The sequence below is a fragment of the Lepus europaeus genome, chromosome 10 (genome assembly GCF_033115175.1).
Source record: "Lepus europaeus isolate LE1 chromosome 10, mLepTim1.pri, whole genome shotgun sequence".
NCBI classification, from domain to species: domain Eukaryota; kingdom Metazoa; phylum Chordata; class Mammalia; order Lagomorpha; family Leporidae; genus Lepus; species Lepus europaeus.
The window spans coordinates 124335777-124349188 of NC_084836.1; the positions used below are offsets into that span (position 1 = coordinate 124335777).

General features: G+C 67.0%; 1 protein-coding gene across 1 annotated transcript in view; it reads right to left on the reverse strand.

The window, feature by feature from the left end:
• Window positions 1–10915, reverse strand: part of TAF4 (TATA-box binding protein associated factor 4) — a 66892-nt gene extending 55977 nt beyond the window's left edge. Inside the window, exon 1 of the mRNA XM_062204428.1 lies at window positions 9549–10915. Coding sequence (XP_062060412.1) covers window positions 9549–10902 — 1354 coding nt within the window. The 5' untranslated portion in view covers window positions 10903–10915. The remainder of the gene's footprint in view (window positions 1–9548) is intronic.
• Window positions 10916–13412: the final 2497 nt, after the last annotated feature.

The window sequence follows — 13412 nt, forward strand, 5'->3', positions numbered from 1 at the left end:
CTGGTCCTGGGGTCACTCCTGTCCCATGGCACCCAGGAGGGCTCCCACCCCCACCCCCACCTACAGAGCACCCTGGTCCTGGGGTCACTCCTGTCCCATGCCACCCAGGAGGGCTCCCACCCCCACCCCCACCTACAGCAGCAACGGCAGCAGCACTTCCTGTGACACGCACACACAGCAGCAGGGGCCAGATGGGACAGTGGCTATCTGGGGTCAGAGAAGCCGGAGGCCAGCCAGTTCACAGACACACGCAGGGGTCAGGGGAGATACACAGGGGTCGGGGGAGACACAGGGACCAGGGGACACACAGGGGCCAGGGCTGACACACACAGGGGTCAGGGGAGACACAGGGGTCGGGATACACGGAGTGAGGGTGACACGCACAGGGGTCAGGGGAGTCACAGGGGTCGGGGCTAACACACACAGGGGTCAGGGGACACACAGGGGTTGGGACACATAGGGGTCAGGGGACACACAGGGGTGAGAGTGACACAACACAGGGGTCAGTGGGGACACAGGCCGGGGTCAAGGGCAGATGTAGCACCTCAGGGGAGTTGAGCCAAGGTATCGGGGTCTACACATTTCAAAGGTGGAGGGTCGAGGCCTAACTGTGCACAATTTTTGTCTTTTTGTTTTTAGAAGTTTTAATTTCTTAATGCAAAAATTCAGAGGTATGGAAAAAAAAAACTAAACTTCTCGTGTGAGGCGTCCAAGGCCGTGCAACCCCAGCCTACAGCCCGTGATCAACTTCACCGTGCACTGAACAAGGAGCAAGTTCCAGAAGCAGCGTCTGCCTCTGCAGCCCACGCTGCCACCCCTACGGCCACCTCGGGCTGCCGGGGTCGCCAGGTGCACCCCCAGGAAGAAAGGTCCTAAAGCCACAGCGCCTGCCCTGGGTTTTCTCGACGTCACTGTTGTGTCACCAAAGGCCTGGCTATGCCGGTCCCTGAGAGAACTGAGCGGGAACTGCTCCCCAGGGCTCAGGAGAGCGAGCTTCCCGCTGATCACGGACACGAAGCACCCAAATCTTGGGCAACCCCAGAGCCTTTGCAGACAACTGCTGCAATATGGCAGAGTGGACAGCGAGAGAGAGAGAGAGAGAGAAAGGTCTTCCTTTACCGTTGGTTCACCCTCCAATGGCCGCTACGGCCGGCGCACCCCGCTGATCCGAAGCCAGGAGCCAGGTGCTTCTCCTGGTCTCCCATGGGGTGCAGGGCCCAAGCACCTGGGCCATCCTCCACTGCCTTCCCAGGCCATAGCAGAGAGCTGGACTGAAAAAGGGGCAACCGGGACAGAATCCATCGCCCCGACCAGGACTAGAACCCGGGGTGCTGGCACCCCAGGCAGAGGATTAGCCTAGTGAGCCGTGGCACCGCCCTGCTGCAGTTTTTTTTTTTTTGTTTTTTGTTTTTTTTTTTTTTGACAGGCAGAGTGGATAGTGAGGGAGAGAGAAACAGAAAGGTCTTCCTTTTTGCCGGCCCTCCCAGAGTCACTGAGTGCAGGAGTCCCTGGACACGGAACCGTGCACCGGGCAGTTGGCCTAGAACAGGCAGGGTGGGTCAGAGCAGCCTCTGCTCCGTGCAGGCCTGGCGCTGGACACAACTCTGAGGACAGGCGGTGCTGCCATGTCTGGTAGCTTCCAGAGCCACTTCCAGTTAGAAGTGTGTGTGTCCCCCCTTAAGCGGCACATTTGAAGACACATTTTGTAAATAGCCCGTTTATGAGTTGACCAAAATATATTAACAACTTTTTTTTTTACAGGCAGAGTGGATAGTGAGAGAGAGAGAAACAGAAGGGTCTTCCTTTTTGCCGTTGGTTCATCCTCCAATGACCGCCGCGGCCGGCGCATTGCGCTGATCCGAAGCCAGGAGCCAGGTGCTTCCCCTGGTCTCCCATGCGGGTGCAGGGCCCAAGGACTTGGGCCATCCTCCACTGCCTTCCCGGGCCATAGCAGAGAGCTGGCCTGAAAGAGGGGCAACTGGGACAGAATCTGGCGCCCCGACCGGGACTAGAACCCAGTGTGCCGGCGCCGCAAGGCGGAGGATTAGCCTGTTAAGCCACGGCGCCAGCCTGCTGCAATATCTTTTAAAAGGGGCCAGTGCTGTGGCATAGCAGGTAAAGCCGCCACCTGCAGTGCCAGCATCCCATATGAGCACCGGTTCAAATCCCGGCTGCTCCACTTCCAATCCAGCTCTCTGCTATGGCCTGGGAAAGCAGTGGAAGATGGTCCAGGTGCTTGGGCCCCTGCACCCACATGGGAGACCCAGAAGAAGCTCCTGGTTCCTGGCTTTGGATTGGCTCAGCTCCGGCCGCTGCAGCCACTTGGGGAGTGAACCAGTGGATGGAAGACTCCTCACCCTCGCGCCTCTCCTCCTCTCTCTGTATAAGTCTGACTTTCAAATAAATAAATAAGTCTTTAAAAAATATATATAGTTTGAAAGAAAACAGTTGGGGCCGGCACTGCGGGCGTGGCGGGTAGGGCCACCACCTGCAGTGCCCGCACCCACGTGGGCAACAGTGCAGTCCCAGCTGCTCCACGCCCAATCCACTCCCGGCTGATGCGCCTGGCAGACAGCAGAGGCTCTGCACCACCAGGGAGAGGCAGAGGAAGCTCCTGTTCCTGGCTCTCATCTGGCCCTGCCCGGCCGTTGTGGCCATTTACGGAGCCAGCAGACAGACGACAGCTCGCTCGCTCTTTTTCTATCTGCCGCTCCCTTTCTAACTGTGCCTTTCAGATAAATTATTAAAAAAAAAAAAAAGTTGTCGGCCAGCGCCGTGGCTTAACAGGCTAATCCTCCGCCTTGCGGCGCCGGCACACCGGGTTCTAGTCCCGGTCGGGGCGCCGGATTCTATCCCGGTTGCCCCTCTTCCAGGCCAGCTCTCTGCTATGGCCCGGGAAGGCAGTGGAGGATGGCCCAAGTCCTTGGGCCCTGCACCCGCATGGGAGACCAGGGGAAGCACCTGGCTCCTGGCTTCGGATCAGCGCAGTGCGCCGGCCGCGGCGGCCATTGGAGGGTGAACCAACGGCAAAAAGGAAGACCCTTCTGTTTCTCTCTCCCTCACTATCCACTCTGCCTGTCAAAAAAAAAGTTGTTAATATATTTTGGTCAACTCATAAACGGGCTATTTACAAAATGTGTCTTCAAATGTGCCGCTTAAGGGGGGACACACACACTTCTAACTGGAAGTGGCTCTGGAAGCTACCAGACATGGCAGCACCGCCTGTCCTCAGAGTTGTGTCCAGCGCCAGGCCTGCACGGAGCAGAGGCTGCTCTGACCCACCCTGCCTGTTCTAGGCCAACTGCCCGGTGCACGGTTCCGTGTCCAGGGACTCCTGCACTCAGTGACTCTGGGAGGGCCGGCCACCTTCCCTCAGGCTCACCAGACACCACCTGGCCAAGTGGCCTCCTCCCAGGGCCTTACCAACAAGGCTCCGCTGGGGACTTCGGAAGTCATCTTTCCACACTCCCACACCGCCCCAGGGTGCCGCGACCCCAAGCCTGGCTGCCGGTACAACGTGCACCTCCCCGGCTCCCAGACACACAGCAGACGCCTGCGCATCTATCCAAACCCCAGCGGCCAAGATGGCCTGCGCGCATCCCAGAGACCCCGGCGAGCGCCAGGACTGAAGGCCGGGCAGGCAGGGCCCACCCCACTGCTGGGACGAGAGGCCCAGGGCTGCCCTCCCGCGGCTCCAGTTATTTCTCTTTGTTCTCCGCAGGCGTCCTGCCACCCGAGGACATCAAGAGGAAAACCCAGCAGAGTCGTGGCTGGAAGCAGGCTCCGGCCCCAGGCCCAGGGGACCCCAGAGCGGACTCAGCCACCACCCCACACCCTCACTGCCGAGAACTCGCTCTGGGGATGCTCCCATCTGACTGAGGCTGCCCTTGGAAGATCCTGTCCCTGCTACAGCAACGTGGCAACGTGACGTGTGCACGAAGTGGCGACACCGGGCCGTGTGTGAGGGATCAGTGCCGCCTGACAGCCGGGACCCCCGGCTCTTCACCAACGCAACCAGGCAAACGGGGGCACAAGGACCGGGCAGACACACAGTGCACAAGCAACAACCCAAACCTCGAACCACGACCCTCGTGCCAAGAACACCTGCTGTCAGAGCTGGCACCACGATCCAGGCCTGTGTGCTGTGCCGACCAGCCTGGGGACCAACCCACAGCACCCTGGCTTTCCCGTCCTACCAACAAGCAACACCCTCACCAGAGTTGAGAACCCTGTCCCGGCACACATCTCAGCCTCGGCGGCACCGCAGAAAACAAGCCCACGACGCCCACCTCTGGGCCGATGAGGAAGACTCAGTTTCCACCTTGATTAGGAACCTACACCGGCCCGAGCTGCGAGCAACGGGGGTCAGCCAGGACACAGGACGTCAGAGGCCCACCGTGCAGCCCCAACGGGGTGACACAGAGGCCCACCGTGCGGCCCCAACAGGGGTCAGCCAGGACACAGGACGTCAGAGGCCCACCATGCGGCCCCAATGGGGGGTCAGCCAGGACACACAGAGGCCCACCGTGCGGCCCCAACGGGGGTCAGCCAGGACACAGGACGTCAGAGGCCCACCATGCGGCCCCAATGGGGGTCAGCCAGGACACACAGAGGCCCACCGTGCGGCCCCAACGGGGGTCAGCCAGGACACAGGACGTCAGAGGCCCACCATGCGGCCCCAATGGGGGGTCAGCCAGGACACACAGAGGCCCACCGTGCGGCCCCAACGGGGGTCAGCCAGGACACAGGACGTCAGAGGCCCACCGTGCGGCCCCAACGGGGGTCAGCCAGGACACAGGACGTCAGAGGCCCACCGTGCGGCCCCAACAGGGGGTCAGCCAGGACACAGGACAGCAGAGGCCCACCGTGCGGCCCCAACAGGGGGTCAGCCAGGACACAGGACGTCAGAGGCCCACCGTGCGGCCCCAACGGGGGTCAGCCAGGACACAGGACATCGCAGAGGCCCACCGTGCGGCCCCAACGGGGGTCAGCCAGGACACAGGACGTCAGAGGCCCACCGTGCGGCCCCAACGGGGGTCAGCCAGGACACAGGACATCGCAGAGGCCCACCGTGCGGCCCCAACGGGGGGTCAGCCAGGACACAGGACGTTAGAGGCCCACCGTGCGGCCCCAACGGGGGTCAGCCAGGACACAGGACATCGCAGAGGCCCACCGTGCGGCCCCAACGGGGGTCAGCCAGGACACAGGACATCGCAGAGGCCCACCGTGCGGCCCCAACGGGGGTCAGCCAGGACACAGGACGTCAGAGGCCCACCGTGCGGCCCCAAAGGGGGGTCAGCCAGGACACAGGACGTCAGAGGCCCACCGTGCGGCCCCAACGGGGGTCAGCCAGGACACAGGACGTCAGAGGCCCACCGTGCGGCCCCAACGGGGGTCAGCCAGGACACAGGACGTCAGAGGCCCACCGTGCGGCCCCAACGGGGGGTCAGCCAGGACACAGGACGTCAGAGGCCCACCGTGCGGCCCCAACGGGGGTCAGCCAGGACACAGGACGTCAGAGGCCCACCGTGCGGCCCCAACGGGGGGTCAGCCAGGACACAGGACGTCAGAGGCCCACCGTGCGGCCCCAACGGGGGGTCAGCCAGGACACAGGACGTCAGAGGCCCACCGTGCGGCCCCAACGGGGGGTCAGCCAGGACACAGGACATCGCAGAGGCCCACCGTGCGGCCCCAACGGGGGGTCAGCCAGGACACAGGACATCGCAGAGGCCCACCGTGCGGCCCCAACGGGGGGTCAGCCAGGACACAGGACATCGCAGAGGCCCACCGTGCGGCCCCAACGGGGGGTCAGCCAGGACACAGGACATCGCAGAGGCCCACCGTGCGGCCCCAACGGGGGGTCAGCCAGGACACAGGACGTCAAAGGCCTACCGTGCGGCCCCAACGGGGGGTCAGCCAGGACACAGGACATCGCAGAGGCCCACCGTGCGGCCCCAACGGGGGTCAGCCAGGACACAGGACGTCAGAGGCCCACCGTGCGGCCCCAACGGGGGTCAGCCAGGACACAGGACGTCAGAGGCCCACCGTGCGGCCCCAACGGGGGTCAGCCAGGACACAGGACGTCAGAGGCCCACCGTGCGGCCCCAAGGACAACCTGGGGAAACGAGTGTGTTAGCCTAAAACCATCGAGGCTGTGGCAGCTGTGGCATCACCTCCTCCCTCTGCCTCCAAGTGTAATCACGACGTCACCTGGACGTCACTTCTGTCCTGAATCACTTCGAGGTCACGCGCTGGTTCTCTCCAGGGCGCCCCAGACACCTGTGATGGCTCCAACGATCCCTCCAACACCTTGTTAGGTTTCCGCGTTACTCCCACGTGGGTAAAATTTAGGCCCCAGCCCCTTCAAAAAAGCAAACTACAACAGCACAAAGGCCTCCCTAACAACAACCAGCCCGAGCCCAACACATGGCTCTCAGGAGCTCGTGGTGGGCAGCTGGGCGAGGCTCTGTCCCGCCCTGGCCCACCCAAGACCCCCACAAAGGGATGGCCCCACGGGGAGAGCCCTCCCACTCTGTCACTGCCCCTCTGACGCCTCCAGCCCACCAGAGCTGTGCCAGGAACAAGCCAGTGGCCAAGCAAGGGTTATGTCTCCAAGTTATTCCCACCTTCCGCCTGTCCATTTTCATTAGGAAAGAGTTCCACGGGAAAAAAGCAAGAATTTCCTGTTTTCTGATCAATGACAGGGTGTGGCGAGAGCATCGATAACCCTTCCCTTTGATCTGTAAAGTCGAATCGTGCTGTCTGGCGCCACGCCATCAGCAGTTGTTGGGCTCCTCGTCCGCAGACCAGCCCAGGGGCACCGAGGGAGGGACCCATTCTCCCTCTTCCTAGAAAGCTGCGGACCCCGGAGAGCACCGCGGCTCCGCTCGCTGCTGGGACTCTGGCAAACACCCACCCCAGAGCTGCAGGGGGCCTCCTGGCCAGACCCAGCCGGCCAACACTGACCTCCCAGAGCAGCACAGAGGCGGACAGGGTCTCAGCCCACTTTAGGACCAGGACGGCTGGGGCCGATGCCGTGGCTCAGCCTGCAGTGCCGGTGTCCCACGTGGGCGCCGGTTGGAGGCCCAGCTGCTCCATTTCCGATCTGGCTCTCTGCTGTGGCCTGGGAGGACAGTGGAGAATAGCCCAAGACCTTGGGCCCCTGTACCCGCATGGGAGACCCGGAGGAGGCTCCTGGCTTTGGATCGGCACAGCTCCATGCAAGGTGTCCAGCGCGTAACAAATCTTCCCAGGCAGACGAATCAACTAATTCACAGGCTTTTACTGGGGTTCTGCTCCCGGGCGAGGTTCCCCGGTCCCAACAGAGCGGGGACCAGGGAAGTCGCGAGTCAGAGATTGGGAGGGCTCCTTTTATAGATTCAGGGCAAGGGGGTTAAAGGTTGAGGCGGGCCTGATCCTCACTGGTTGACCTTTAGGCACCCGCAGGGACCTTGACAAGGACTTTTCTTCCCTGGAAGTACAGGTAGGGACTCTCCATTCCCGGAAGTATAGGCCTTCCCTCCATGCGGATCCCAAAGCTACCACTCCAGCCATTGCGGCCAATTAGGGAGTGAACCAGTGATGGAGGACCTCTCTGTCTGTCTCTCCTCTAACTCTTTCAAATAAATAAATCTTTTTTTTTTTTTTTTTTTTTTGACAGGCAGAGTGGACAGTGAGAGAGAGAGACAGAGAGAAAGGTCTTCCTTTTGCCGTTGGTTCACCCTCCAATGGCCGCCGCGGTAGCGCGCTGCGGCCGGCGCACCGCGCTGTTCCGATGGCAGGAGCCAGGTGCTTCTCCTGGTCTCCCATGGGGTGCAGGACCCAAGGACTTGGGCCATCCTCCACTGCACTCCCTAGCCACAGCAGAGAGCTGGCCTGGAAGAGGGGCAACCAGGAAAGGATCGGTGCCCCGACCGGGACTAGAACCCGGTGTGCCGGCGCCGCAAGGCGGAGGATTAGCCTGTTGAGCCACGGCGCCGGCCCAAATAAATAAATCTTTAAAAAAAAAACAAACAAGGACGGGGGCTGGCGCTGTGGCAAAGGCGGTAAGGCCACTGCTTGCAGTGCCAGCATCCCATATGGGCGCCGGTTCAAGTCCCAGCTGCTCCATTTCCAATCCATCTCTCTGCTGTGGCCTGGGAAGGCAGTGGAAGATGGCCCAGGTGCTTGGACCCCTGCACCCACACGGGAGACCCAGAAGAAGCTCCTGGCTCCCCATCAGCGCAGCTACAGCCCTTGTGGACATTTAGGAAGTGGACGGAAGGTCCCTCTCTCTGCCTCTGCCTCTCAAATCAATCTTTAAAAAAAAGTGGGGGGGGGGGGAATGGCACAGAGACCCGCAGCCCCCAGGAGGCCCAGGGCAGAGGGTCAGCAGCTCATCCAGGTACAGCCACCAGCCTCCCTCCCGATCAACAGCCACAGGACAGCGGGGGAGGGGGAGCCACCTCACCCCAGGGGAGGCACCTGCTGCCACCCAGGACCCCAGAAAGGGTGCAGAGACGGAGCTGTCGTTTCACAAGCAGACCACCTGCAGCAGCCTCCTTGGGAAAACCCTACTCAAAATCTGCCGTACTTCTACCGAAGAGTCAACGACACACCTACCGCGCCGAACAGCCTTCGGACGAACACCCTACGACCACGCCAGCCTGCCCAGCTGGGGTACGGGGCGCCTGGCCCCCTCCTAGGTCACCCAGAAGCACTCCTGCCTAGGAAAACCACTTCCTGCGACGCGTGGCCACGGGCCCTGCACCTCCCGGGCTCCACCAAAGTGACCACTGGCCCTTTCTGGAAAGAGGGACACGAGGGCCAGCGCCTTGCTCCTGCCACCGCAGCGGCTACGGCTGCCCGGCGAGCGTCCTTACTCCGCGAGGGGAGGAGCGTCACGGGCGCGGGGGCAGCTCTGGGGCAGCCGCACCTCTGCCTGGCGACGGCCACACCTGCGGGACCCTCAGGAACCCGGAGAGGACGGGCCATGGCGAGGCTGTGAGCGCGCCGAGCTCCGGCCACTGCGCACTGCCGGAACCCCCGCCCCGGGGGCCCCTGCTCCACTCGGAGCTGGAAGAGGGCGAGCGCTCAGACTACTCCAGGCACCGTTCTCGGGCTCCGGGTCTCTGCGGTAGGCCAGCCACGGGAGCAGACGCCACCTGATCACCCTGCCTTGACCTCACTCGCGCGCGCGCGCACACACGTGTTGGGGGGGCTCCGACAAGCTGCTTCCCCAGCCCAGAGGAACAGCCAGCAGCAGGAGAGCCGCGGGACGGCGGGCCCTCCCAGCACGGCCCCGGAGGGCCAGTCCCTGCAAACGTCACACTGCGGGCAGCCCCGCACTCGCCTGAAGGCCAGGGACACCAGGAGGAGCCCTCCCCCGGGCCCGCAACTCTGAAACGCAGACAAACCGCAGGACGGGAGCCAGCGGCACGCCCGCCCCGGGCCAGGCCACCGCACCTGGGCAGGGGCGCCCGGGGGCCCCGCGGGGCAGCCGACCTCGGCGTCGCCGCAGAGAACTTCCTGAAAGCCGCCCGGCCCGCCCGGCCCGCGCGTCCACTCACCTGGGGGCAGCTGGAAGTTCTGGATGTTGGTCGGGTTCTGCGGCGGCTGCGGCAGGCGTGGGGCCAGCACGGTGGGCGTCAGGGTGGCCCGGATCCCGCCGCTGGTGGCCGTGGGCGTGCGGGGCAGGCTCTGGGTCACGGCGCCGGCCGCGCCTTTGGGCAGCCCCGTGGGGGTCCCGGGGGCGGGCGGCGGGACGCCGGCCGGGCTGGGCAGCGCCCCTTGCATAGTTGGCCCCAGGATCATGCCGGGCGTGGAGCTGGCCGCGCCGCCGGCCGCCAGGGTCTGCGGGGGCGGGGGCGCCGCCGCCGCCACCACCGTCTTGGGCGACTCGGCCTTGACCCCCGGCACGGGCGCCGCGGCGGGCACGCCTGGCCCAGGCTGGCCGCTGCCCCCCGCGGGGCCCCCGGCGGCCGGAGCAGGGGCGGGGGCGGGGGCGGCCCCAGCGCTGCCCCCGTTCTGCGCGGCGGCAGCGGCGGCGGCGGCGGCGGGGGGCGGCGCGGCGGGCGCGGGTCCGGCCGGGTGGCCGGGCGGCCGGGCCAGGGTGGCCGGCGCGGGCGGCGGCGGGGGCGGGGCGGCGGCGGGCGCGGGGGCGGCGGGGGGCGAGGGGGCGGCGGCGGCGGGCGCGGGGGGCGCGGCGGCGCCCAGGAAGGGGGGCGTCTGGATGACAGTGCCGGGCGCGGGCTTGGGCGGCGGCGGCGGCGGCGCGGGCCCGTTGTTGACCAGGCTGACAGCAGGTGCGGCGTGGTGCGAGTTCAGCAGCGCGGCGCCCCCATTCAAAGTTTGCGCGGCGGGGCCGGCGGGCTTGGCGGCGCCGGGCCCGGGGCCGGGCCCCGCGCGGGCGGCCGGCGCGGCGGGGCCGGCGGGCTTGGCGGGGCCGGCGGCGGCGGCGGGCTCCGGCCCCGCGCTGGCGGCGGCGGCGGCGGCGGCGGGGGCCGGGGCGCAGGGCCCCGCGCTGCCCTCGGGCGGCGGCCTCAGCTTCGCGGCCGGCGGCGCCGCGGGCCCTGCGGGGACAAGCGGGCGGAGCGGTGAGCCGGGGCCCTCGCGCCGCGGCCCCCCGCCCCCCGGCCGCGCTCTACCTGCGGGGGGCGGCTCCGGCGCCGCTCCGGGCGCGCCCTCGGCGGGGGCGGCCGCGCCGGCGCCCGCGGCTCCGGCCGGGCTGCCGCTCACAACATGGTTCCCGAGCGCGCCGGCGGCCGCGGCCCGCACCTCGGGCGTGCGCGGCGCGAGGTGGTGGTGGTGGGCCGCGCTGGCCGCCAGCTGCGACTCGAGCGAGCCCACCAGGTCGCTCACCACTTTCTCGTCCACCTCGCTGTTGAAGAAGACCTCGTCCAGCAGATCCGAGCCCGCCGCCATCTTCCCTCCTCGGCCGCCGCCGCCGCCGCCGCTCGGCCGAGCGCGCCTGGGCGGGGAGGAGGCTCCGAGGGGGGCGGGCGGGGCGGGCGCGGCGGCGCTCTGCGCAGGCGCGGCGGCGCGGCCCGCCCCCTCCCGGGCCGCCGGCGGGCTCCGATTGGCCGCGGCGCGCGCTTAAAAGGCGCGGCCAATGGCTGCGAGCGCTAGAGGCCGGGGCGCGGGCGGGCGGCCGGGCGGCGGCGGCGGCGGCGGCGGCGGCTCGCGGGGGGCGGCGGCCCGGGCTGCGGGGGCGGCGGGCGGCCGGGCGGGGCGGCGGGGGCCCGCGGCGGCGGGGGGCCGCCGGCCGGTCCTGCTCTTTGTCTCCGCTCCTCCAAAATGGCTGCGGCCGGGGCGGCGGGAGCGGCGGGAGGGACGCGGGCGCTGACCGGCGCGGCGCGGGGAGCCGGGCGCCCTGGGGGCGGGGGCGGCCGGGGATTCCCCCCGCGGCGACCCCGGCGGGGGCGGGGCGAGGGGCGCGCACGCCCCGCTGGCCGCGCAGTGACCGCCGCCCGGCGAGGCCGGTGGGCGCGGGCGCGGGGCTGCCGGGGCGGGGGGCGTCTTGGCGGCTTTCTCGCGGGGGCGGGCGCGGGGCTGAACTGGATGCTGGCAGCCCCCAGCCCCGCGCGGGGCCGCCGGCCCTGTCCCGTGTCACCTAGGGAGCGGGGCGCGCACAGGCGAACGGCAGCCCCCGGCCCAGGCGGGCCTGCGAGAGCCCCGGACGGGGTCGCGCCGCGGGGAGAGCAGAGCTCGCGCAAGGGCTGGTGGCGGAGGAAGTGGGTTTTCTGTTTAACCGATCGAGCAAGAGGCTGCTGCCCTGGGCAGCGCGCGTCCTGTTCCAGGCTCGCACACTGCTGGCCGCCCGACTGCCCCGGGACCTGCCTGGGGCCGAGCTGGACGTGTCGGGGAGACTCCTGTAAGCCTGGATGCCAGCCGCGTCCCGAGCCTTGGCTCCGCCAGGCAGCAGCGGAGGAGAGGCTGGGTACGTGGAATCCCCCCCCCCCGCACGCGCGTGCCCCAGTTCCAGGGGGCACCTCCCGCTGGGCGTGGGCAGGCGGCCTGAGCCCCCAACCAGCGGAAGCCTCGGAATTCACTAGGGAGGCAGAGGGTGCTGTCCTCTGTCCACTCCCCAAATGCCCACAGTGGCTGCAGGCCGGACCGAAGTCACCTGAGCCGCCAGCCGGGAGCTGTCAGGGGTCTGCCGCGGGCATGGAGCCCGGGTACTCCCGTGGGGCAAACGCCCGCCCCAAGTCTGGGTTTCAAGGTTGACACCTGGAGCGGGGTGGGCCACGGCTGAGACCCCACGCTGCTTTGGGTCCGGGCTGCTCTGCCCCTGGGAAGGCAGTGGGGGCCCGGCTGGGGGTGAGCCAGCGGGGGAGGGGGGGTCTCTCCTGCTCTGTCACTGTGCCTTTGCAACCCGATTTGCTCACAAACAGGGACCAGCTGACGCGAGGATGTTGAAGTAAGCCAGTCCAAGCATCGCCAGACGTGCGGCTGCGCAGTGGGAGACACCAGTGACCCGGCCAGTCAGGCCCCTGAATGCAGACAGGGGACGCGGGTCCCCAGGCCCCGAAGGCCCACAGAGCTTGGATCACACCCCGCCATTCTGGCCTGCTGGGGATGCCACCAGGAGGCTTAGAGCCGTGCCACGCCGTGTCCAGGGAGGCGGCTTGTGCGTCTGGAGGCCGCACCCGGAGCCTTCCAGCCCTCAGCCGGCTGGGTCAGCCTCCCGCACCCCCACGTTTGCTGATAGCCCCCCAGGAAGCGGGGAGGGGAGAGTCTGCCTGCTCAGCCACACCTCCCCAGCAGGGGAAGGCGGGGCCTCAGACAGGCACGGACAGCGCTGCCCTCAGGTCAAGGAGGTCTTGTGGCTCCTCCCAGCCCAGGCCCACAGTGGAGGGGACGCTGCCCACGTGTGGGCCTTGGGCACCTGGGAACTCGGCCTGACTCCCTCCCAACGTCAGTGGTTTTCTTGTCACAGTGGTTGTGAGGGAAGGAGTCTGGAAAGCAGTGCCACCTCGCGTAGCAAGAAGGGAGTGTTCTGGTCACACCACAAACACCGTGCTCTGGTGGACGCGAGTGTTGTCAGCGCAGAGCCTGGGACCAGCGCCTCGGACGAGCACAGCCCAGAGCAGGCCTTGCTGGCCCCTCACTGAGTGCGCCGTCACCCCCACGAGCGAGGACAGCGTCAGGTGCCGTGAGGCGCACGGAAGACGTCCGGGCGGGCATTTGGCACGTTGCCCCGTGGGATGCCCGTGCCCCAGAATGGAGTGCCTGGCTGGGGTCCCAGCTGCTCTGCTTCTGATCCAGCTTCCTGCTGGAGGCAGACGATGACGGCAGGAGTGTTGAGTCCCTGCCCCCGAGCACCGACGTGGGAGACCTGGATGGAGTTCCAGGCTTCTGGCTTCAGCCCGGTCCAGGCCTGGTTGTTGGGGAGTGCACCAGCAGGAGGGAGGTAGCACCCTCTGTGTCTGCCT